This window comes from Chiloscyllium plagiosum, chromosome 17 (genome assembly GCF_004010195.1).
Source record: "Chiloscyllium plagiosum isolate BGI_BamShark_2017 chromosome 17, ASM401019v2, whole genome shotgun sequence".
In the NCBI taxonomy this organism is placed as follows: Eukaryota; Metazoa; Chordata; class Chondrichthyes; order Orectolobiformes; family Hemiscylliidae; genus Chiloscyllium; species Chiloscyllium plagiosum.
The window spans coordinates 15,151,269-15,177,950 of NC_057726.1; the positions used below are offsets into that span (position 1 = coordinate 15,151,269).

General features: G+C 39.7%; 1 protein-coding gene across 3 annotated transcripts; it reads left to right on the forward strand.

Moving 5' to 3' along the window:
- Window positions 1–6,930: 6,930 nt before the first annotated feature.
- cenpn (centromere protein N) lies at window positions 6,931–25,520 on the forward strand. 3 transcript variants are annotated; one of them, XM_043706581.1, is made up of 11 exons: window positions 6,931–6,974; window positions 13,651–13,828; window positions 14,187–14,232; window positions 14,507–14,566; window positions 14,673–14,752; window positions 16,048–16,218; window positions 16,974–17,075; window positions 17,636–17,693; window positions 18,733–18,848; window positions 21,533–21,659; window positions 22,798–25,520. In XM_043706581.1, exons 2-11 carry the CDS (start codon window positions 13,661–13,663, stop codon window positions 22,908–22,910), a joined length of 1,041 nt encoding a protein of 346 aa, XP_043562516.1. In that variant the 5' UTR covers window positions 6,931–6,974; window positions 13,651–13,660; the 3' UTR covers window positions 22,911–25,520. The 3 variants fall into 3 exon arrangements, with proteins under 3 accessions (XP_043562516.1, XP_043562517.1, XP_043562518.1); XM_043706582.1 differs by lacking the exon at window positions 6,931–6,974 and adding an exon at window positions 7,209–7,229; XM_043706583.1 differs by lacking the exon at window positions 6,931–6,974 and adding an exon at window positions 7,284–7,301.
- The last annotated feature ends 1,162 nt before the right edge of the window (window positions 25,521–26,682 follow it).

Sequence of the window (26,682 nt, forward strand, 5' to 3'; positions counted from 1 at the left end):
ATCACTTGGAAGTCTGCCGTGTCCTTGAAGGACATTGCTGTGTGCAGATGGGGAGTCGCATAACACGAGTCTGTTATTTTCCCTGCACCCATGGAGGCATGCGCTTTGATTGGTTGCTGCGCTATTACTGATAGTCTTCTCTTTGAATGGCAAACCATTTGAACTCATTCGCAGTTGGCACTGATTCTACTGCCGAGATCAATATCACCTAACTCATGTCGCTTCTAGGAAGACGAAACACAGCTTTTCAACTGTTCTAGCAGTGGCAGAATGAATGCACATTACAGCTAATTAGCCAATCAAATTTTGTTACTTGTCTGAGCATCTTAAAATTATCATGATAAGGTAATACCCATGATTCCATCAGGGTATTCGAGTGACAGTGTAAAAATGGCCTCATCAAGTAAGAAAAAGTGCAGGCAGTATAGCATGGACTATTTGCAATATGGCTTTATTCAATCTCCATCTAATAAGCAGTTACCACTGAGCTTGCTCTGTGAACAAAGTTTTTCCAACGAGGCCATGAAGCCTTCCCGTCTTATTAAACATTTAGAAAAGAAACACAGTGACAAAAAGGACAAAGATTTGGCATATTTTTAAACATTAAAGAATAAATTCAATCAGCGACCAACTATTTTCACTGCTTTTTCAAAGATGGGAGCCACAAATGTGGATGTCCTTGTGGCACCATACAACATAGCAAAGCTAATTGCAAAATAAGACCGCAATCGCATGGATGTTGTTCAGCGTGGTGACCTGAGATTGCTTTTGACAAAACTTGAACCAGATGTATATGATTTAGCAAGACAACATGAACCACAAGGATCGCATTGACTATTTTGCTATCATAGACTAACTTTTATACAGTGTAGGCCAAAAGTAGGTGGACAGTAAGAATAAGACAGTAATAAATGATAACATTTATTTTTTGTTGTATATAAACATATTTCACAAACGTTTTCCATTTTCAGCACTGCAGTGTATTGCAGTTATATATGCAAAAACAGACTTTGGTGATTTGGGGGCGTTGCATGATTTCAAGGATAAGAAGGGAGCGTTGTACATGGAAAGGTTGAGAAACACTGGTGTAGAGGAACCTTCACCCTGTATCGAACCCTGTGCTGTCCCTTTCCAGCAGAAAGTGAGGACTGCAGATGCTGGAGATCAGAGCTGAAAAATGAGTTGCTGGAAAAGCGCAGCAGGTAAGGGAGAATCCAAGGAGCAGGAGAATCGACTTTTCAGGCATAAGCCCTTCTTCATTCCTGATGAAGGGCTTATGCCCGAAACGTCGATTCTCCTGCTCCTTTGATGCTGCCTGACCTGCTGCGCTTTTCCAGCAACACATTTTTCAGCTCTGTCCCTTTCCAGGCAGCATTTGATCGAGATGGTGTCGAAGGAACTTCACTCTGTATCTAACCCCATGGTGTACCTGTCCAGAGAGTGTTTGATCGGGATGATGCAGAGGAATCTCTACTCTGGATCTAACCCCATGGTGTACCTGTCCAGGCAGTGTTTAACTGGGACGATGTAGACGAAGCTTTACTCTGTATTAAACCCCATGCTGTACCTGTCCAAGGAGTGTTTGATTGGGACGATGTAAACAAAGCTTTACTCTATATTAAACCCCATGCTGTACCTGTCCAGGGAGTATTTGATGGGGGTGGTGTAGATGAATCTTTACTCTATCAAACCCCATGTTGTATCTGTCCAGGGAGTGTTTGATGGGGATGACGTAGAGGAACCCTTATTCTATATCAAACCCTGTGCTATCCCTTTCCAGGCAGCATTTGATGGGGATGGTGTAGAGGGAGCTTCACTCTGCATTGAACCCCATGAGCATGTTTGATGGGGATAATATGGACGGAGCTTTAGTCTTACCCAGGCCTAGAATGTCCAACAGTGCGAATAAGCAGATACAGTTCTGTCACAGCATCTGATGCTCATGTCTGAGGTTATAGCAAGAGGTAAAAGAGCAGGCAAGCCCAACAGAAAAGGGCATCCCTTTTCTTTTATGGTTATCCTGTGGAGAATGACTCAACTGTAATCATAAATGGCCGAGCAGACCTGAGGGGCTGTTTCGCCCGATTTTTCCCCAGTACCTTCAATTATTAAAACCTCAATTGGGCTCACTACAAAACAATTGTGAGACTCCAGCTTAAATATTGTATGAAGTTGTGGGCACCTCATAGTCCAAAAGATGTGACTGTATTAGAAAGAATGCAGAAGAGATTTACAAGAAACTGAAAGAACTGGTCATGCTGAAAATCAGAAACAAAAATCGAAATTGCTGCAAAAACTCATCAGGTCTGTGAAGAGAAATCAGAGGTAAAGTTTTGGGTCTAGTCACTATTTGTCAGAACACAGAGATTTACAAGAATGGTTCCAGGAATGAGAAACGTCAGTTATAAGGATAGATTGAAGTCCTTGGAGAGAAGAAATCCAAGAGGAGGTTTGCTAGAGGTTTTCCGAATCATGAGCGGGCTGCACAGAGTAGATAGAAGAAACTGTTCCCATTTGTAAAAGAGAAAAGAACGTGATGGCACAGATTTAAAGTGATGTGGAAATGAAGCAAGGGTGATGTGAAAAATAAACTTTTTCACACAACAGGTAGTTAGGGTATGGAATGGCCTCCCTGTTACTGTGGGGGAGGCAGACTCAACTGAGATTACCTTGGCCAGTCCTGGGAACAGATGGACAGGAGCTCCTCCTTGCCGCCCATCCCTTTCTGCATCAGGCGACCAAAGATCAGGAATGTGGGACAGAGGCGGAGCCAGAAATTGAGGCAGAGCGCCTTCAATTAGTGGAAAAGGAGATGCAGCACTTTGACTCCCTTACCCCCTGCCTGTATACTTCCAGGCTGCACTCATCACAAACAGTCCACCAATCAACTTAATAAGGTACTTAGATGGTACCTCAGAGGTGGAACTTCCTGAGAAAGTGGCAGATGGGGGCATAATTACAATATTTAAAAGACATTTGGATAACTACATGAATGGGGAAGGCTTGGAGGGAAATGGGCCAGGAGCAGGCAGGTGTAGCTAGATTAGTTTAGGATTATGTTCGCTATGGACTGGTTGGACCAAAGGGTCTGTTTCCGTGTTGTAGGACTGTATGACTAGTAATAGAAATATTTGCTTCGGCTCACTCCCTGAATGATTATTTACTGAACTACTTACAGCAAAGTGCTGTGATCTTTTTTTACTACAAACACAGAAAGGGGACAGGCTTCCTCAGCCAGAAATGGAATCAAACATTCAGTGCTATTGACAAGAATTTAATCTCAAGAAATTAATGAATATCTGTAAATGATAAAAATTCTAATAGTTTGGGTCTGTTTCTCTTGGAGTTCTAATAAGTTACACCTTAGCACCTTTTAGATGCTAGCTAATATGTTTTGATTTTTTTCCTGGAAATGCTATTGTAGCAACATAGTCCCACAGCTAAGACATATTATATAAATAAATATTTTTGCACCAGCCATAAAAAACAGTTGATATTGGATCCCTTCAAATAATTAAGTAAATGCTGAATCAGATCACGAGAGATTTTTTCTCAAAAGTATACCTTATTCATAAAACTTGCAAAAAATACGACTTGAAAATTACAAAAGTTTCAACAAAATTCAACTTGCCCCCAGACAGAACATTGCTCTCTGAGTGCCTCAGTACAATTGTAATAGTCTTGACATCTGCAATTTGCATTCCATGTCAGACCACAGTCTGAGGGAAAGCCATTTCAAATTGAAAGCTAAAGTAAATGCAAAAGAAGGTAAGGTAAGAAATGCAAGGTATCACGTTCCATTCTGACTTTCCCCAATACAACATCAACCCCGATGTTCTCAATATACAGTTCTTGTCTGGTACATAATGTGTGGAACCTAATGGCTTGTTTCAATTATTTAAAGATGCTCATTAGTCTGGACATCAAGAATGGACCCGAGCAGAGGATATTGACATTGTCCATGTACAGGAAGATTTTGACTTGTGTGCCACCATTAACAGGGACTAATACTCCGCCTTATACCACGTTGTCCTTTCTGATAGATTTAGCAGTAGGTTCTATACAGCACACGAACAGGACACAGGAGAGGCAGTAGCCCTATTACACTTCAGATTTCATTGGAAAGCATATTGGCTTCCGGTCCATTGCTTGGAACTGTCTTAATGATGTTGGTGCTGAAAATGTGTTGCTGGAACAGCGCAGCAGGTCAGGCAGCATCCAGGGAACAGGAGAATCGACGTTTCGGGCATAAGCTTAATGATGTTGGTGCACAACGTTTGCGTGTGGTTTATGTCCCAAGACCTCTTTTTGGAGAGTACCTCCATCATGTTGGAGTGTGATATTCTGACAAAGATCTTCTACTGGATTAGGCCATTGAAGCTGTTATGCATCCCTTTCCCACACCTCGCCAGCAGCTCATATTCCTGAGCAATACAAAGCTTGCAGAGAACAGGATGATCAGCAGACACCTGGTCAAGATGCATCACCAATTCCAGAACAGACTTCATCCAATTGGCAATAACCTAGGGCCAAATTTAAAAGTCCACATTCGGCAGTGAGATGACCACCAATTTGTAATCAAGTTTCAAAATGTATTTCAAAGTCTGTAAACTATTTTGAAATGTCATGAAGGAGCGGCATAAATCATTTTTTCTTCACAGTTAATCACGAAGGTGAAAGTTCTGTAACTTTAAGGGTTTTGAGGGTCTGATAATATATAGGACCCCTCAGGCTGTGTGTTTATCATTGAAGGCTGTGTTTGTTGTGATTTTCACCAACAGGAGAAACAAGTGCACAGCCAGGAACACAGTGTCATGGCCTGTTAACATCACCACCCTTATACCAGTAGCCATTTTAACAGGCATTTTGGAATCTGTACAAGGATCTGGACAGGGGGATTGGGGTGAGTGTGAGGGAGAATGGAGAGAGGCTAAAGGGAACAGTCAATGAGGGAGAGTAGTGGGGGGGTATGTGTGAGACAGGTGTTTGAGCAGCCCTAGGCACCTTGCACAGCCTCCCAGCTCCAGGCAGTACCCCTCCCCAGATGGGAGAAAATGAGGACTGCATTTGCTGAAGATCAGAGTGAAGAGTGTAGTGCTGGAAAATCACAGCCTGTCAGGCAACATCTGAGGAGCAGGAGAATCGAGCATAAGCTCTTCATCAGGTTTCCTGTCAATTCTCCTGCTCCTCGTATGCTGCCTGACAGACTGTGATTTTCCAGCACCACACTCTTGACCCCTTCCCAGATAGTGTGTGACTCTAGAGGGCTGGTTGGTGACAGTTGGGCATGCATAGTGAAGAAGCAACAGCTGAGGAGACTTGCTGCCCATACAGTGCAGGGGAGAGGTGCTGGGGTAACTCTGCTTTGCCAGTTCCACTTCCAGTTCGTCTTCCCTGGCCCCATCAAATCCAGCCTGGTGACCTCAGTGGCACATTCACACAGTCACTTCCTGGGCCACAGACTAGATGTAGAGAATATCACTTGCACTGCAACACATAAGGGCTAGTAGTACATCCATTCAGCCCCTCATGCTTGCACCATAATTTAATATGATCAAAGCTGATCTGATCTAATTCATCTCCACATTCCTGCCCATAACCAGGAATGAATCAAACTTCTGTCTAGCATGCAACATACTCAACGGAGAAAATTTGTAGATGTAGGTTTGCTCACTGAGCTGAAAGGTTTGTTTTCAAATGTTTTGTCACCATACTAGGTAACATCATCAGTGTGCCTCTGGATGAAACTTCATCCAGAACCTCAACATGAGCTACAAATCTTCTCAAAACTTGGAGTAAATTTGTATTTATTTCATTTTGTGTAATGTCCAATTTGAAATGTTTTGCAACGTTCTTTTAGACGGAACAGAAAATGCGAGAAATGTTCAGCAGATCAGGCAGCAGCTGTGCAAAAGGCCCATCGAGAGCAGAAACAGGTGCTGCTGAGTATTTTTGTTGTAGTTTTGGTTTCAGAGTTCCAGCATTTCTGTGTGGATAACTTGGTATGTGGTCATGATTTGGAGATACCGGTGTTGGACTGGGGTGTACAAAGTTAAAAATCACACAACACCGGGTTATGGTCCAACAGGTTTAATTGGAAGCACACTAGCTTTCGGAGTGATGCTCCTTTGAGGGCTCAATCCTAACACACAGAATTTAATGCAAAAATTTACAGTGTGATGTAACTGAAATTATACATTGAAAAATTGATTGTTAAGCCGTTAGAATACAGTGATAGTTTCACTTCTTTCATGTGTAAATCACAAAACCGTTTTTTTAAACAGTTGCATTCTCGGGTTAGCTGTTAACAACGGTGATAGCTAGACAATATGTTGAAGATGCTGGCCCCCTTTGTTCTCTGTCTATGCCATGATGTTTAGATTGATTCTAACCTAAAAAGTGAGATAACGGAGTTTTACATAAATTCATGCAGTTTCAATTCTGAGCTCAAAAACTGCATGACCATGCTATAAATGGTCAAAACAATCTTTGCTATAAATTCTGTGTGTTAGGATTGAGCCCTCCACTGCCACCTGATGAAGGAGCGTCGCTCCGAAAGCTAGTGTGCTTCCAATTAAACCTGTTGGACTATAACCTGGTGTTGTGTGATTTTTAACTTGGTGTGTGGTAACTTCATAAGCAAGAGACTGCACTATCTCCTCGCCAGGCTGGGTGGCGGTGTACGTGGAGCGTCTGGTCAAGTGGGTGTGGGGGAGGAAGGCGTGACCAAAAGTCGGAACCGGGACTGCAGGGGCGTGACCTAATGCTAAGGTGCGGAGCCAGAAGACAGAGGGGTGGTGCGGAGAAGGGGCGGGGCTGAATGGATGGGCGGAGTCTGAGGCAGTGGGGAGGGATCAGGCCGTGCGCCGGCACGGAAGGGCGGGGCCAGCTGTCTGTGTCCGCTGATTGGCTGATTTTGAAAAAGGGTTGGTTTTGGCGGGGCGTGCGGGTGGCGGTTGGAATCGGAGATTGAGGTAAAGCACGGCGACCGGAGACTTTGGGGGGGAGTTATTTCCGTCGTCAGGCTCGGTAACTGAAGCAATGTGGGAAAGGGGAGGTCTCGGGTTTAGGGGAGGGGGTGTTCGAATGAGTCCCCCTACCCCGTCTCTCCCACTCTGTTTCCCCGTCCCTTCAGGCCGCTTGGTCTATTCTTTAAAGAGTGATCTGTCCCGGCGCGGCTACATCCTGTTCAGGGCGGAACATAATATTGTCTGTGGTTAAAGGAATGGGTAAACATCTATGAAATGTGTGAAATATATGCAATTGTCCACTCTAACACTAAGAACGGCTGCTTTTAAATAGTGAGTTTGTGTAAAGCTTTGGGGTGTTTTAGTCAATGAGCCCAAAAAGATTAATGAACAGCTACACAAGTAATTAGGAAAGTTGTCAGAATGTTATCAATAATTGCCAGGAGAATTAGATGCAAAGATGTAGGGAGGTAATATTTCAGTTATATCTGGCACATGGCGAGGCTGCATCTGAAGTGCTATGTGCTTGATTTCTCACCTCATTTAAGGACGGACGCAAATAGGTTGGAGGCAGTTCAAAGAATGTTTACTAGTTGGTACCTGGAAATGGGAAGGATTTATGGGAGAATGTTAGACTGACTAATCTTATACCTTCTTCTAGAGGATAGACGAGTGAGGTGGATTTGATTGAAAAATGCAAAATCTTGAGTAGTCTGTACAGGGTGGTTGTCAAAAGTATGGGGGTTGCTTGTTTAACACACATTCATTCACTTTTCTTGGAGGGTTGTGTGATTTGATGAGGGCAGAGCAGTAGATGTAATCTATATGGACCTCAGTAAGGTGTTTGATAAGGTTCCCCATGGGAGACTGATTAGCAAGGTTAGATCTCATGGAATACAGGGAGAACTCGCTATTTGGATACAGAGCTGGCTCAAAGGTAGAAGACAGAGGGTGGTGGTGGAGGGTGTATTTCAGACTGGAGGCCTGTGACCAGTGGAGTGCCACAAGGATCGGTGCTGGGTCCATTACGTTTTCTTCATTTATTTAAATGATTTGGATGTGAGTATGAGGTACAGTTAGTAAGTTTGCAGATGACACCAAAATTCGAGGTGTAGTGGACAGTTAAGAAAGTTATCTCAGATTACAATGGGATCTTGATCAGATGGGCCAATGGGCTGAGAAGTGGCAGATGGAGTTTAATTTAGCTAAATGTGAGGTGCTGCATTTTGGGAAAGCAAATCTTAGCAGGACTTATACACGTAATGGTAAGGTCTTAGGGAGCGTTGCTGAACAAAGACCTTGGAATGCAGGTTCATAGCTCCTTGAGTAGAGTTGTAGGTAGACAGGACAGTGAAGATGGCATTTGGTATGCTTTCCTTTATTGGTCAGAGTAATGAGTACAGGAGTTGGGAGGCCATGTTGCAGCTGTACAGGACATTGCTTAGGCCATTGTTGGAATATTGCTTGCAATTCTGGTCTCCTTCCTATCGGAAAGATGTTGTGAAACTTGAAAGGGTTCAGAAAAGATTTACAAGGATGTTGCCAGGGTTGGAGGATTTGAACTATAGCGAGTGGTTGAATAGGCTGGGGCTGTTTTCCCTGGAACGCCAGAGGCTGAGGTGTGACCTTATAGAGGTTTATAAAATCATGAAGAACATGGATAGGGTAAATAGACAAAGTCTTTTCCCTGGAGTGGCGGAGTCCAGAACTAGAGGGCATAGGTTTAGGGTGAGAGGGGAAAGCTATAAAAGAGAACTAAGGGGCAACATTTTCATTCATAGGGTGGTACGTGTATGGAATGAGCTGTCAGAGGAAGTGGTGGAGGCTCGCACAATTACAACATTTAACAGGCATCTGGATGGGTATATGAATAGGAAGGGTTTGGAGAGATATGGGCCAGTTGCTGGCAGGTGGGACAGGATTGGGTTGGGATATCTGGTCGGCATGGATAAGTTGGACCGAAGGGTCTATTTCCATGCTGTACATCTCTATGACTAAGCGCAGTCTTGGAATATTTCAAGGCAGAAGTATGAAGCTTCTTGACAAATGAGAGAATGATACTTTTTGGGGGTAGGCAGGAATGTGGCATACTTGAATCAAGGCTGTGTACTCAGCCCCTGCTCTACTCAATGTATACTCAGGATTGTGTGGCTAAATTCTGTCCCAAATCCAAAATAAGTTTGCTGATGACACCACTGTCGTAGGTTAGATCTCAGACAATGATGAGACAGAATACAGGAAAGAAATTGACTGCTTAGCAGCATGGTGTAAAGACAACAATCCACCGTCAGCAAAACAAAGGAGCTGGTCATTAACTTCAGAAAACAGTGTGGAGAGCACACCCCTGCATCAATGCTGCTGAAGTGGGGATAGTCAAGAGCATCAAGTTCCTGGGAGTGATGATTGTCAACAATCTGTCCTGGTCCACCCATGTTGATATGATTGTCAAGAAAGCACAGTAATACCTGTACTTCCTCAGGAGGCTAAGGAAATTCAGCATGTCCACAAAGACACTTATCAATTTTTATAGCTGCACCATAGAAAGCATCCTATCTGGATGTATCACAGCATGGTATAGTAACTCTCTTCCCAAGACCACAAGAAGCTGCAGAGAGTTGTAAGCACAGCCCTGTTTATTATGCAAACCAACCTTCCACCCGTCAACTCCAACTTACTTCCTGTTGCATTGGGAAATCAATCGACATTATCAAAGACCCCTCCAAACCTGGTTATACTCTTCCATCAGGTTGAAGATGTGAAAGTTTGAATATCTGTTTGGGCAGATTCAAGAACATCTTCTTTCCTGCTGTTTTCAGGCTTTTAAAAGGACCACTCAAATGTTAAGTCTGCTCTCTCGCTGTCTCTCTGCACCTTCCCTGTAAGCTGTACCTCTTTTCGGTTCTGCTAACCTAGTGCATCTTGTGTGGTGTGATCTGCCTGTATGGCACACAAAATACTTTCCTGTATCTTGGGATATGTGACAACAGTAAATCAAATTCAGTCAGTCATGATATTGAAAGAGAAAGCTTACTCAGGAGGATGAAAAGGCTTACTCCTGGTAGTTATTCAAATGTACATTTGGTTTCTATGGAGTGCAGTCATAATGGAGCAGATGTTGGGGAAATTGAAATTAAAACAAAAACTAACAAGAGTTGAAAATGCTCAACATGTCTGACAGTCAATTCTACATTAAGTTCAAAATTTTATGTATGTTATGTTCCCATTTTTGTTTTCTTTTTATTGCATTTTTGTTTTTCTCTACTTTTGATTTCAGTCAGTAGCATGCCTGCTTTGAAACCTTTGTTTTTTTTCTTGCTCTCACAACATTCCTTAAAAGTCTGACTCCGCTATCTTCTAAATCCTAGATCTTTTTTCTTTGTCCCACTCACCCTTGCTCAAAATCTATTTTATCCCGAACAATTTGTTCAAAGGGCACAAATCTAAAACATTTAACTCTGCCATTGCTGCTATGATCTGATTAGTGTTTCCAGTATTTTCTGTGAGTTGTTGTGGAGGACAGGCTGGGTGGGCATTCTGCTCATAACATCAAGATATAGAGGAAATATCATATCTTCTGATGAGGAACTGTGCAGTCTTCTGGATTCAACATTAAGTTCAAAAATTTCAGATTATGAACTCTGTTCCTTATCTTTTATTTTATTGCAATGTAACTGCAAGACCATTAGAATTGGGTGTGGGAGTAGACCGTTCAGCTCCTCAAGGTGATTCTCTCCTTTGGTAAAATTTGTGAGTAGTCTGACTGCAGCTTTAACTCTCTTTTGGCCTGTTCTTGATAACCCTTGACCTGAATCTTTGTGTTTTCAGACAGCACTGTTCATTATTCTAGAGCTCATACTCGCTCAGACCAACATTGTTTTTTTGATCCAACCATTTCCATTCTCTGTGTCAGTCATTGTGCCACTGAAACTGAATTAAGTCTTTGTGTAAGAGAATTGTATTCCAGGACACAATGGATGAGGAGTTTTGTTATATTTGCTATATAAGATGTAATTATAGCAAGGATATCTTGTATGTGAATTTGAGTATAGTTTAAGGTTAGATTTCCTGCTCTGATGGAATCCCAACCTGTATTTGGTTTGACTGGATTTTGCATCTGCTCCATTGCTGCACAACTAATGGCCTAGCTCTTACTTTTAAGGTGACAGGTATGATCTACTTGGAACCTTCATTCTACCATTCTAGTCTTGTGATAAAATTATAATAGATCCGTTGATTAATCATGGCAATCGATCTCTCTCAGTTAATCTACAACAAACCCAATGATTAGCATGAGAAAATCGCATAGTGGAATGCATTGGTCATGATATTTCTGAACATCTTGTGCCAATGTCTCAATTATTCCTTAAATCTGACATCAGTGGTAGGCAGGTTGTTGGAGGGAATCCTGAGGGACAGGATTTACATGTATTTGGGAAGGGACGGACTGATTAGGGATAGTCAACATGGCTTTGTGTGTGGAAAATCATGTCTCACTAACTCAATTGAGTTTTTTTGAAGAAGTAACAAAGAGCATTGATGAAGACAGAGCAGTGGACGTCATCTATATGGACTTCAGAAAGGCATTTGACAAGGTTCCGCTTGGTAAATTGGTTAGCAAGGTTGATCACGTGGAATACAGGGAGAACTATCCATTTGGATACAGAATGGATACAGAACTGGCTCGAGGGTAGAAGACAGAATGGTGGTGGAGGGTTGCTTTTCAGACTGGAGGTCTGTGACCAGCAGGGTGCCACAAGGATTGGTGCTGGGTCCACTTATTTTTGTTATTTATATAAATGATGTGGATGTGAACATAAGTTAATAATGAGTTGGCAGATGACCCCAAAATTGAAGGTGTAGTGGACAGCCAAGAAAGTTACGTCAGAGTACCGTGGGATCCTGATCAGATGGGCCAAGGAATGCAGATGGAGTTTAATTTAGATAAATGTGAGGTGCTAAATATTGGAAAGGCAAATCATGGCAAGACTTGTACACTTAATGGTAAGGTTCTGGGGAGTATTTCTGAACAAAGACCTTGGAGTGTCGGGTCATAGTTGCTTGAAAATAGAGTCGCAGGAGGATAGGATGATGAAGAAGGCATTTCCACGCTTGCCATTATTGGTCAGTGCGTTGAGTATAGGAGTTGAGAGTAGCAGCTGTACAGGAAATTGGTTAGGCCACTATTGAGACCAGATTAGAGTGGTGCTGGAAAAGCACAGCAAGTCAGGCAGCATCCGCGGAGCAGGAAAATCGACGTTTCAGCAAAAGCCTTTTCCTGCTCCTCGGATGCAGCTTGATTTGGTGTACTTTTCCAGCACCACTCTAATCTGGACTCTCATCTCCAGAATCTGCTGTACTCACTTTCGCCACTATTGAGACCAGTTCTGGTTTCCCTGCTATAGGTTGAATGTTGTGAAACTTGAAAAGGTTCTTAAAAGATTTGCAAGGATGTTACCAGGTTTAGAGGGTTTGAGCTACAGGGAGAAACTATATTGGAGGCTGAGGCGTGACTTTAGAGGTTTATAAAATCTTGAGGGAGACAGGATGAATAGACAAGGTCTTTTTCCTGTGTTGGAGGAGTCCAAGTCTCGAGGGCATAGGTTTAAGGTGAGAGGGGAAAGATTTAAAACTGACCTTAAAGGGCAACCTTTTCAAGCAGAGGATGGTGCGGGTATGGAATGAGTTGCCAGAGAAATAGAGGCTGGATGGGTGTGTGAATAAGAGAGGTTTAGAGGGATATGGGCCAAATGTTGGCAAATGGGACACATTTATTTAGGACATCTGGTCAGCCTGGACGAGTTGGACTGAAAGGTCTGTTTCTGTGCTATGTATCTCTCTATGTATCAGCTGGTGTTGGTAGCTGATCACCTGCTCCAATGTCATCATTCTATATTGTATTTATATGCCTGGATGCCATCAGACTCCCGAAATATCTGCTTTGTTCAATAAGTGAGCTTCACATTCCTATATGATGGACGATTCCAAAGCCTTTTCATCCTCTAGATGAAGACATTATTCCTCACCTCCGTCTTGAATGGCCAAGCCCTTATTCTGAGATTAATGAGAGAGGTCACTGAAACAAGTGTCATCTTACTGCAGAAATTATTCATCCTTATGCTTTCCCCTCCTAGCCACATGAACAGTCTTTTGCATTGCATTTGTTGAAGCTGTGCTCCACTCCTAGCTCGCACTAAACCTGAGTTTGGTCCCTAGCACTCACATTTTTGCAGATTCCCCAGAAAGTTTCCACAGATTTACAGACACCAATTTAAGGAGTACTGGTGTAGAGAAAATGGCAGCTGATTAGTGCACAGTAAGCTCCTTCAATTGTGTGATTATCTGCTTTTGATGTTGATTGTTGAGCATTGTCCAGTACCCTGAAAGAACTGCTCTGCTTCTCCTTGAATAACACCATGGGACCTCTTGTGGCGAGCTGAAAAGTCTGACCAGATCTCTCTTTAAACTCTTGACTAAAAGATGGTATCTCAGACTGTGCAGCACTCTTACAATATTGTCTTGATGTGATATTCTAAGTTTGAATACTAAGACTCCATTCAGGTTTGGGACACAATCATCTGCCTTGAGAAAGAGTATTAAAATTGAGCCACAGCTGACCTTTTGAGGCTTGTTCAATTCTGCACCCAGTTCAATGCATTTTCAGTAGATTTTTGTGTGTTATAAGGTGCCTGGAAATGGATGCAACAGAATACCTGATTAAAGTGCTGTCAAGGTTTCGAATAAGTGACTTCCCCAAGTTACTGAAATCCTGGGATTTTCTGTCTGCAAGTCAACTTCAGGAAATAAACTTCAAGGAGTATACACGAAAAGACCTAATTTTGGAGATAGCTGCACTCTGTGAGGTGATGTACAATGTTATGTAATAGTTGATGGGTGACTGAGTTTCCTTCTTATAGAAATCCTTAATAGCCTCTTCAAGAAACAATACTTTTTTGGCAGCAAATAAATTTCAATTCTTTACCTCCACCACTTTTATAAATATTTAAATGTGCTATTTCTTTTCTAAGGATACAAATCCCGGTACAAATCCCATGATGGGATGCTGCATTCAAGCCTACAAGGGCGTTAGAGCATATTTTATAGTGACGTGGTGTTGCATGTTGACTGATTTGGAAAACAAAAAATAATTGAATATGTTTTTCAGTTGTTTTGAAAGTTTTTTTAAAAACAATACCAAATATTTCTTAAAATTTATTCTAGGGCAATGGAGTAACCCTAAATCAGATAGCAGATTTGGATATGATTTGTAAGTATTAATTAAGTTTGCATTACAGTTTAGACATGTCATGTTTTGTAAACAATTTACAATAGAACTTTTACTATCAAGTCTAATACTTCCATCAGGCCTTTTGTTATTAAAACATTAGAATTTGCTATCTATTTCTAGTTTGTACAGTTGCTTTATGCCAATATTTTTGCATTCTCTTGAAGTACTATCAGAACAAGTATTTGTTATCTGAACATTTAAATTCAAAGATGCTTAACTTGTGTTTTATTTTCTGAATTGTATACACACGCAGATTATTGTACATACCCTCAGAAGAAAAGATGGAGTTCCTACCAAATGTTTAGGTCAAAAGGTATGTATAATCTTCTATAATTCCTTGCGCACTTCTTTGGGCAGCATTTAGTAGCTACTTTGCAATCAACTGCAACATGTTTCATCATTTCATGTTTTATTTTCAGATGGTGAGGAAGCAACTTTATTTGATTTTGGACACTTCAAAAAAACATTTGAAAGAAATCTCAAAATGCTCATTAGAAATGTAAGTCACACTACTTGCCCAACTGCCTTTTAGCTCTTATTCGCTCAGCCAGAGCACACATTTTTGTTTTGCCTTTCCAAGTGCAAGGATAAAGTACTGTAGACTGGATTTTCCAGTCACTGAGCAAACCAGTCCTTATGTTCATGTGGAAGTTCCAAGCCCTTTTGGAAGATTGCTTGGCTAGAGTGATGATTCTTTTCAATTTAATGGTGTACATTAAACAGTTCAATAAAATTTCAATACAAGAGATCAGTACTGAAAATGTGTTGCTGGAAAAGCGCAGCAGGTCAGGCAGCATCCAAGGAGCAGGAGAATCGATGTTTCGGGCATGAGCCCTTCTGATGATGTTTGTAAGGCTGCGGGGGAAAGAGCAGAGGAGTGGAACTAATTGCATAGTTTTTCAAAGTGCTGGCATAGGAATTGAATTGAATAGCCGCCTCCTGCACTTGCAGTAGTCATCATGAATCAAAGTGTGATTTTTTTTTTCTTGAAACAATTTGCATTTGTGTTTGAGCTGCAGTGACTACTATACAGTAAAACTCAGCATTTTCTATCTACCAGTAATGTTCCTACAAACAGCAAAAAGGTGAATGAACAAACCTTTTAATCAAGTAATCCAGCAAACTATGTGATTTGTGTTTTTGTTTGAAATGGAATGCCACTCATTTTATTTTCAATAGTGTTATCAAGAATTCGGAAAACATTTATTTGGACATGATTACATGAATGTTTCTAGATTTTGTTAAATTCTCGTCTGGGTTTCAACAACATGTTTTGACCGAGATGAGCATTCCCAACTAAACCAAGCCAATGCATGATAATATAACCTGTACACGTTAAAACTGGTGTACAATGGTTGAGGTGCATAAATATTAGAAATTGTAAAATTCTAAAGATAAAACAATGTATAAAAGAAAATCTGGAGTTCAAAGCTTTGTTGCATTTACTGTGTAATTGCAGCATTTCCTTCTTAAATATGTTAACTGAATTTATCAGACTTGTCTACTGTTCTGAATTATTCGCAGATGAACTGAGGTAACCTAAGACAAGTTACTTGGAAGAAGTGACTAATTTAGTGAAGTTATAAGAGTTGTTAAACTATCACTATTTTTGCCATCTGTCTACTTTCGTGTAATCTAACTCAAAGTTATTTGTTTATAGCCATTTTCAATTAAATCATGTTACCTGACTTCCTGCAGATTGTTGTGTTTTTGAAAGAATTACTTGTATAGTAATACTTAGATGGCTCTGTCGCTGATTGTAATTTCAGATTCCAATTTACTTTTCTTTCATAGGTCATGGTCAACTTTTTGGAACATGGGGAAGCAGTTTGGATCCGAATTGCATGGGGCAAACATCACTCCCCACCTAACCAGCAACGGGCTGCCTATGCAGTGTACTACCCACATACCCCTTATGTTTTCATGGCTAATATTGTTGCACAGTACAGGGTGTATCTTTCTCAGGTAAAACAGCTTCACTTGGATATTACCTATAATCTAGATTATGTAGCATGGAAGACTGTGTGTTTCCAATTCGCCCTCCTTCTCAAAATAATATTTAAACCTAGCATATCTCTCAAATGTACAAAAGCAAAAAAATTGCAGATTCTGGGTTTTTGAAATTAAATACAAAATGCTGGGCATTATTAGCAGGTTAGGAAATATCTGTCGAGAAAGGAGCACTAATGTTTCCAAGTCAATGGTTTTGCAAAGAAATGCAAAAACAAATTGAACTGAAAGTACAGCCATTCTCAAATTGTGGGCTGACTCTGGGTATTGGTTTCCTTGTTAGGTATGAGATCTGCGAGTACTGTCACTCTTGGGATTGCAAGTTAACATTCTGATGGATATTTGAAAGGAATATAGAATTGTTCGTACAGAAATTGTTAATTTGCATGTTATTTTTGTTACATACCATGAAAACAAAACATGCACTCCATGTGGACTTCCAAAGGCCTCAAGGCCCTTGACTGAAAAACTCTTGACTATGAACTTTTAGGTTGCTTTCCTTTGGAGTTGAAGCAGCTCTAGGTATTTAGAAATAAAAATAAATCTTTTCAATGAACTAAACTCTGATCATCTTGCCATGTAACATTGGCAGGAATTTGACTAGATTGCATGAACAGTTTGAGTTTGCCACCCCTTGCTTAGAATTCAATGCATTTTACTGGAAGTTTCAAGTACCAGTCCTTTCCTAATTTGACTGATTTGTTTTTCAGGCACTGGTTGTTGCTACCGAGCATAACATGCTCAAAGAATTGGATCTACGAGGACGTTGTTTGGACTCCCTTCGAGCCATTACTCTTAAAAGATTTAATCCAGTAATATAAAGCGTTTTCTCCCCTCCAATACTTGCTACAAACTACATTGGAGTTCTTGACACTGAGCTGGGTTGATTTCTTGAAAAGTTTTAATCTCCCCCACCCCATCCCCAGTTCTCCAATGCAAATCAGGCATTGCCTGGATAGTCACCGGTTGAGCCTTTTTGTTTTAATTTGCTCTTGAGCGATAATTTCCAAGACTAGAGGATGTCGGGTGTTAAATCACAGTTTGACAGACCCATTGCCTGCATAAAATACTGCCTGTGCTCTTTACTCTCTACATGAATAGAGTTTTAATGACATTTGTTTGTCTTTTCCACTCATTACTGAGTCCTGGGTTATCCAGCTCACTTGAAAGATCCATCTCTTGCTTTGAAGAATTATTTTCAATACACAGCTCCTTGGTTAAAGCTTTTTTGTCACCTCTCCCATCAATGATTTGTTGTTAGTGCTTTCTTTTCATTTTTATGGGAACCTTAGGAAGGTTTGCTTTGTTAAAGTCGTGATGTAAATAAAGTTGCACTTGTGTTGACATTATACTTTATTTATTTTAATTTCAGGCACTTTCTATGCAGCACAGGAAAGCACTCCAACAGATAAACACCAATCAGGAATCTGGTACTAATTCATTATTTTCATGCATTACAATCTTCCCGTATTCTGACAGGGGTTGGATGATTTATAGAACTCTAATGATAACATGCTTGGTTGGAGAAATGCCTTGCGCAAAATTATAAAAGATGTATTTATTTGGGCAAGGAAGAAGTGTTTGTTATTTCTGTTGCTGGAAAAGCGCAGCAGGTCAGGCAGCATCCAAGGAACAGGAGAATCGACGTTTCGGGCATAAGCCCTTCTTCAGGATTGTTCGATTCCTCAAGAAGGGCTTATGCCCGAAACATCGATTCTCCTGTTCCTTGGATGCTGCCTGACCTGCTGTGCTTTTCCAGCAACACATTTTCAGCTCTGATCTCCAGCATCTGCAGTCCTCACTTTCTCCTTGTTATTTCTGTGTTGTAAGTGCATGTAACCTCCTTCCTGATTGCAGGAAGTGCTATGATTTTATTGTGGTAAACCTTTTTATTTATGGATGCTGGCAGAGGAGGAATGCCAAATGATCTTGGCCTGTTTCTTGACAATGTTGGAAATTATAAACTGAAATCAGAAACTGTATTTAGTATTTAATTATTTGTTAAGCTTGGACTTTTGGTTTGTTTTGTGTATTGCCTGTGCATTACAGTAATATTTGAGAAAATATTTTCAACCAATCTGAACAGACACCATCATGGCATACCTTTGGGCCAGATGGGACTTGAACTCAAACTTCTGGCCCAGAGATGAAGACTGCCTTATACAAAAATGGAATGTTACATATTTATCTATACTAATAATAGGTTGACTGTGGTGGTTTTCTTTTATTCAATTTTGCAGTAACCTATATATTGGAGAGCAGTTATCTTGCAGAGGGCTCTCCTGTTGACTTTTAATACAAATATCTTTTGCAAGAATAAACTGAAACTTTTAACTAATCTCTTTGTTTTTCTGATTCAAACAGAATAGATGTTACCTTGCTGGGTAATAGAAATTATTTAATTGGTTCCTAACTAGACAGGTTGCTCTGACATTTTCTACTTTTTTTTTTTTCCCTCTACCCTCTAAGTACAAGATCAGAGGATCATCATAGAAAATCTCAGAGAGAAGGAAGATGCCAAAAGATTAACATTTGCAACTTTTGGTGAAGGATCGCTCCCAAAACTGGAGGAGGTTCATTACAGAGTGTGTACTGAGTACTGTTTCTCTAATTTGATGCAACTGATTGAAAATCACAGCATATGTTAGACCATTTCTCTTCCTCACAGGGAAGCCAAATAATCTATTCTGTGTATGTAGACCGGGACTTCTAGGTTCAGGTTTTTTTAATAGTAGTTCCAGTTCAGCACTATACTATCTGGTCCAAACGTTTTTGTGTCACGCTCCATTCTGCAGTATTGAATAAATAATTTAACTGACATTTAATGCAGGGCACGTATTAACCGTCAGCTAATTGCACATGATCTTTTTCAAATGAGGCATATGGACTGAAGTTCTGTTCACCTAAATGAAAGCAAAATACTTCAGGTGCTTAAAATCTGAAATCAAGATGGAAAAAAATTCAGCAGGTCTGGCAGCGTCTCTGAATAAAGAAGCTAAATTAACTGACCTATTGAGAAAGTCTGTAGCCGTAAAACTTGTCCTTAAACTAAACTAAATGCTATACTAAATTATAGAACACATTTGCTGCACACTAGAAAATAAGCCAACAGGCAAGGTTGGAGCTGTCAGGCCACATAAAGGGAGAACCCAGGATATGCAGAAGATAAAAATATCTGTTCTCATCAAGTGATAACAGGATGCTGTAAGGCAATTGAGAATATTTGCCTTAACATCAATGAATCTGTGTAAACAGGACACCGAGTGATAATATTCACAGCTGTTCCCTTGTGAAATTAGAGTGTTTGATCATCTTGTAAGCATGTCAAAAACCTTGGAATTAACGGTCAGGTACTGTCAATTATAATGGATTCTTATTACCCTTGCAAGCTAGGCAGACACAGAGGGGAAAAACATTTTTCTGTTACAGTCCCTGACTTGAGAGCTCAAAAGGACACTAGAGAGAGACCACTTTAGTGCTGAGATTGCCAAAGCCATTAGAAAATTAACTCTTTGTGCTTACTTGCTATAGATTGAATGTTTTGAATTTAATTGCATTTTGGGGCTTTATGACGATTTTGAGTAGCCATCGCTGATTATGAAAAGCAAACTCTGTAAAAGTAATATTGATGAAGCTTTAAATTACTTACTGTTCTTACAGACCATAACTGCCCCACTGTCAACTCTAACTAGTCAGATCTTATGTCTTATTTGAATCACAACCCTGAAAAGAAAACATGTTTAATTCGAGACTAATGAATCCTTTAAAATACAACCTTACGGTAATGTTTCAACCTCCGGTACAGAATGATTCTGTGTTTAAGATTAAAAAAAACAGTAGTCTGCTCCTAGCTTAAATTATTCTAAACAAAACATTGAAGAATTCAGACACAATCTGTCAGGAAGCCATTTTATGGTCCAAGTTTGCCCTTCTCGCTAAGAAGCCATTTTATAAAACAATGATATCGGACATGCAAGCTGTCCAAGGTTACTTTATGACCTCTCCCTCTTAGTTTAGACTGGTACTTTTTTATGATGGGAACTTATCTCGCCAACAAGCGCCTGACTTGGCTGGATTTGTTTATCCCATCTGATGGATTGCTCAGGGGCTGTGGGAGTGATCAGTTAAGCGTACATAGATCTGTCAATTAACTCCTCTTCCTTATAATTTATTGCCTTTCCACTGTTATCTGTCTGATTTAGAATATGCAGTATTTTTGTAAACGTTTTGTATAAAGGAAGTCTGTTTGTGACAGAAGGAGAGAGTAGCTAGCGAGGGCTCTTCAGGGAAGAGCTGGTATCTTACTGTCCTAAGGTTTTAGAACCTTAGTTAGCCTGGCTTATAAGTATCAGTGTTATGTTGTAACAGTGATGCTATTGGTAAATAAAGGGGAAGACTAAAATTAAACTAAACTGTCAGTAAGAGGTATTTTATTCCAGACGACCAAAGAGTATGATCTCCAGGACTAACCAAGAGAGGCTTACAAGTAAGTCCATTAGGGATTCCCTGGGCCGTCTCAAATCTGCAGTTTAACACTATAGTTACCTTTATTTTTATCTCCTTTTCTTTTTGAATAAGCATGTTACATTTGCAATTTTCCAAACCTCTGAGACTTCTAGAACCTGAGGATTCTTGAAATATTACTACTTTGAATCCACCATCTGTGCAGTTACTTCCTTAAATATTGCAGGATGCATGCCACCAGATCCAGCAGACTTGTGTGTTTCACATCAGTTTCCATAGCATTTTTTCTCGGGTGATATTGTGTTTACTTCCTCCCTCTTCTTTAGCCCCTCTAATTATTTAATATTTCTAGAGTGCTATGGTGTCTTGTACCATGAAGACTGATGTAAAGTGTTTATTCAACTCTTCTACCATTTTCCACATCGCTATTGTGATTTCACCAGTCTCATTCTCTGAAGAGCCTTTGTTTCTTTTTTATTCCACAAAGTTAAACAAACTTGCTTTCTGCCTTGATGTTTCTAGGACGTTATCCTTTAGTTTAATTAAAGCATATTCCATAGCAGTGAACCATCACAGCCAGCTGTGTCTGTATTTGCATGTTCAATTGAGGCTGATAATGGCAACAAGGAGTGAGCAATTCTGTGTAATATTTACCCAATTTCGAAGTCTGATGGAAAATCTTTATAAAAATAAATGTTGTCTTCATATTTCAGTCCGTGAAAGGAGTTTCTAATAAGCTGTTCTACTGTTTTTTAATTTGGCAATTGTTGTATCCCCAATTCTAATACCAAATATATTCTATCAGTTACAAACTGTTTTTAAGGATGAACACAACATGGGGCTCTTATCAGACAGAAGAAAACCATTCCGATGTGTGGCAAAGTTTTCCAGTCCAAATATCCTTGAGTCATTGAGAGCACTTCCAGCACTTGGTATGTATGCTGTGTATTAATTTACATTATTTATGTCTTCCTAGTTCTTTTCCTGTCACCCCACTTTTTTGAATATCAAAATTATTACAGTGCATGAAGCAAATCAGTCCATGTGCACTGGCTGTCTGCAAGTTGAGTTTGTTCTATTCTCCTGCCTTTTTCCCCATAACCCTATACAATATTTCTTTGCACGTAATTAACTCTTGACCTTTTGATGCATCCACTACACTTGAAGGCAGTGCTTTTCAGATCCTGACTACCCATTTCATGGAAGTGTTTTTTTTCACATCACATGTTTGTTTTTCAAATTACTGTAAATCTTTGCCCTTTCTTTCTCAAATTTTTTACAACTGGGAACAAGTTCCCACAGCCTCTATGCTGACCCCTACTGATTTTTGAAAACGTTTATCAAATCTCAACTGGGCCTTCTCCCCTTCAAGGAAGATATTCCCAATTTCTTCAATCTATTGTCCTAACTGAGGTCTTTCAACCCTAGAAATATCCTTCAAAACGTCTTCTGTTTTATCCTGAAGTGTGGCATTCAGAACTGTATGCTACTTGTTTTGTAAGGCTGGGGGAGCACTTCCAGGATCTGAATTTCTGGATTGCTTGCGAGAGAAATTGTCTGCTTTTCATGCGTGGCTTTTATTTGAATTTAAATTAATTCACTACTTGACGGTAATGAGAATCTCAAGATTTTTAAATTGGTAAAATGCTTGTTTGCAGTTTGCTCTGTACCTTGTACAGGTTAAAGGTAACAGGGCAAAAATTTATAGAATATCTTAAGTTCATGTTTGATGGAAGAAATGCAGCGGCTCAGTGGTTAGCACTGCTGCCTCACAGCACCAGGGTCCCAGGTTTGATCCCTGCCTTGGGTAACTGACTGTGTGGAGTTTGCACATTCTCCCCATGTCTGCGTGGGTTTCCTCCGGGTGCTCCGGTTTCCTCCCACAATCTAAAGATGTGCAGGTTAGGTGAATTGGTCATGCTAAATTGCCCATAGTCAGGGGTGAATATGGGGAATGGGTTCTGCGTGGGCTACTCTTCAGAGGGTCGGTATGGACTTGTTGGGCCAAAGGGCCTGTTTCCATACTGAAGGGAATCTAATCTAATCTATAACCATGACACTTTGTTTCAGGGATTGCTGATGTTCCCATTTCAACCATGTTCAGCAGTATACCAGAAAAGGGAAAGAATTATTTCAAAATAATGGATAAAAGGACGGGTGGACCGAATACATCAGGCCCTTAACTTTATAGTCCAAGGACATTCTGTAAATACTTGTATGTTTCCTGTGGAAAACCCTTGCCTCTTCAATTATGTAATGAAGCTTTAGATTTTCCCCATGTCTATTGACAAATTTTTTGCACAGTGTGAATGTGACATTGTTAATGTTACTTCCTAAAATTAATCTTCACTTTATCAGAAGCAATTCATACAATCCCATCTTTGCAAAGTTTAATAAAAAAAACATTTGACATAATGTCTTTGAAAAAAATTAGGAACTTTATACATTTCTATGTCATTTTGTTTTATACTTTCTAGGTTCCCCATGTACAGGAATGGGGAAATTAAGCAGGACAGTGATGCCCCTGCAGTGTTAGATTTGGTAATGCCAATTGTAGATCCACAAGTGCATAACGGCATTATTTGAGAAATGTGAAAGAATTTGGCATCCTTAGAATCTGACCCTTCAAGGTGCTAAATAGGTGGTTAATAACTTTGATTAAACAACGCCCTATGATGTCTTTCTTTCCATCTGTTCACTACAGTCTATTCCAGGTTCATGTTCTTGCTTTAAAATTGTTACAACTGGTTTTAAATATGTTATTATGTGGGAGGTGCCTACAGACTAAAATGCCGCTATGCTGTGCTGTCTTGGTTTGTAAGAGGTTATATGGTTGTGCCTTTACAGTTTGAAAATGTTTGTACGTTACCCCATGAAAATTTCCCTTTCAGATAATAGTTTCAAACAAATGTTTCTATGCCATCTGGCTTGCATTTTTTTAAAGAAAAAAATGCAAGAGATGTTTTAATTAAGATATTTAGATAATTACTTCTTTGCAACTGTTATAGTTGTACTTCTGTTTTTATTCAAAATGTTCTTCAGTTCCCTGTCTTCTAGCCCTCTTCCTACTGAAACTGTTTTTGTTTTGCTGCTTCTACTGTTTGTCTTCATGATTACCAAAAGGTTGCTTACTCTATCTGTAAGAGTATGACTGACTGACTGACTGATTTCTACCTTACACATGCCTTATGTACTACAACATGTGGAAATTTCAAGTGGTGATTAATATTCCAACCAGCCTAACTGGACAATGTTGCACTCTAAATTTCGGGAGAGTGAATCAAAGCTTCATTTTGGTGAATTTGACCTTTAATTTAAGACCAGGTTAGTGGATTAAATGAGAAAATGGTTCAGTGTGGGTCTTCCACTTGCATACTGTCAGATTTCTATATCTAAGTGGGTTGTAATCTAATGTTTAATAAATCTCTTTCAAATCTGCAACTCGGAAGAATGGAGAAGCCACTAGGTTTGAGAACATGCTGAATATACTCTTGCAACATTTGGTTGTAGATCTTTTGAAACAAAATCCACTTAATCCTTAGTTGGCAAGAAAGCCAGTTTCCCATAAATGATTTTCTAACCATGTATCAAGTTTGAGACAGAATGTTAGGTGAGCATTTGGTTAAATCGCTGTTTTATGTATCATTTAGAATTAACTTAATGTAAGACAAATTGCACTCTCATCTGCCAAGTTGCATTTTATGCAAATAATAATTCACTTTTTTGCCAGGGAAATAATTAGAATTTAGCAGCTTGCTCTATCAAGACTATATCTCCAGCTAGAGGTACAATCAACATTATGCTACCAGAAAGGTTATTCTCCTTCCTTTTCTAAGGAAAACATGTCAATAAAGTTTTATTTTGGAGAGTGTCAAGAGTGAGATGGTAAACTGGTCCACCTCTACTTCCATTTTTAACCCAGGCTTTGCTTAAAATGTCTTGGTGAGGAAACGCAAGTGCTTTTGTTTAATTCCTATTCACTTGTACATACCCCATATAGGTTATCATTTCCACTTGGTTGTCTGAGATCTTGCATTGGGTCAATCTTTTCTCTATTTAAAAATACCTCATTACAGCACAAAGACTAATTCAATTCACAAGCTTCTGCATCTGCACAAGCAATGAGCGGCATTCGAGTTTGTAGCTTTCCAGATGAGTTCTGTAAAGAGACCCCTCCAACTGAAATGATGTGCTGAGCTCTTACATTTCTTGAGCCCAGGTTAACATGGAACAATAGTTGAAGTTTATGAACATTTGTTCTGCAGCCATTCATTTGAGCTCCACGTATGTTTGTTTGAATCAGCAGTGAATGTTGAGCTATTCAGTTTTGAAGTAGAGCAGCTGAGCCAGACAGTCCACACATTGCTTTCTGCAGGACATGAATATCAGTAGTGCAAACTCTTCACCAGTTTTCTTTTTCAGATTATTGGGAATGGAAGCTAATTATATTATTCTAACTTAAATTACAACTCTGCACAGATTGTATCCAACTTTAAAGGTCCATGTGTCTCAATTACTTTATAAGTGTAATTTTTGATAAGCTCATTATGAAGATCTAATTGGACAAATATTACAGCAGCCCATAATTAAAGCTTTTCTGCATGCAATCCAAAAGATATTTCAGTACAGCTGACAGTTGGTGGGGATGAATTGATCCAGTCTTGTTGTGAATCTAGCCTTGACTGGGCTCTTTAAAGTATTGTTTGAAAACTATTGACATTCATTTGCACAGTGTAAAGTTGTTTAATAGTTTTATTTATGTAAATGCAATAAATTTTTGTAGTTACTTGGAACCTTGCTTTGTTTTAATGTTTAAAGATCAAGTACTTCTAATCTTTTCTGCAAATTTATAGAATGTGCAGTCTTACTGGCAAGCTGAGCATTTGTTGCTAATAATAACTGCCATTGAATATGATGGGTGGTAAGCTGGTGTTTTGAACATTTCTAGTGATTTACATGCAACTTATCTAAATGTATGGTCTGTATTTTTATAGCATAATCCAAACTTGCTATATCTGCATGAAATTGACTTTATTATCAATAAGGCTGAAGTTTTTACCACACATTTAATGCTTAATCCAAATTTGCTGTGACAGATGGTATATCTAAGTACCATAAAGAGAAAAGACATTTTAAGTATGAAAAAATACTTGGATGTTGGCAGGGACAATGGATTGTAACCAGGCTTTAATTGATCCCTCTGATTTTAAAAGGGGCGCTGTAACTTCAGGTACAGAAGTCTAGCTTCAATTCAGTTGCTTGGGCTAGGTCACTTACTGGGTAAAAAGGTCACTTACTAGTTAACAGCCAGAACATGGGCAAATTCAAAACTGGATTGGAAATGTGAGATTCTCTTCCATTAAAAAGCAACATTGCAAATTAAGTTTTCAAATCCCTCTAATTAATGCAAAATCTTTTATACCCAAGATGCTAATTAAAATTGATTGTAATACATGATTTAAGTAAATTTGGTGGACGATATGCAGAGTTTGGTGAAATTTCAGTGCAAGCTTAATCATTTTGATGTTTAGAAGATAGAACCAGTGATTGACTACCACATTCCAGTGTATTTGAGGGCATTCCCTTTAGGGCTAGAAGAGTCAACGAAGCAATGATAGGTTCTGCTAATTGGCTCTAATGATTGGTGGAGAGATGAATGTGTAGGGCACAAACCGAATGAATGACATACTTCGGTCCTATATTCTAGTTAGATTTTGTGGCTTTTGCATGAATTGCATACAATTGTCGTGGTTGGGGGTGTATTTTCTGAGCTGGGAAGCTAATTTGCTGATGTTTCGTTCCCTGTCTAAGTGACATCTTCAGGGCTTTGGAGCCTCCTATGAAACACTGCTGGACTGTGTCTTCTGGAATTTATTTGGTTCCATTCCTGCTGCTTCCAGGTACCAGTCCCAGTTGTTCATTGACCGAGAACCAATATACCGGCCACTATAATGT

Bases quoted from the DNA above. Each gene is read 5' to 3' on its own strand.
- cenpn (XM_043706581.1), top strand. From the start codon at position 13,661: ATGGATGCAACAGAATACCTGATTAAAGTGCTGTCAAGGTTTCGAATA. The intron at 14,753-16,047 runs GTAAGTCACACT...TTTCTTTCATAG, and splicing joins TCAAAATGCTCATTAGAAAT to GTCATGGTCAACTTTTTGGA. The intron at 16,219-16,973 runs GTAAAACAGCTT...TTTGTTTTTCAG, and splicing joins ACAGGGTGTATCTTTCTCAG to GCACTGGTTGTTGCTACCGA.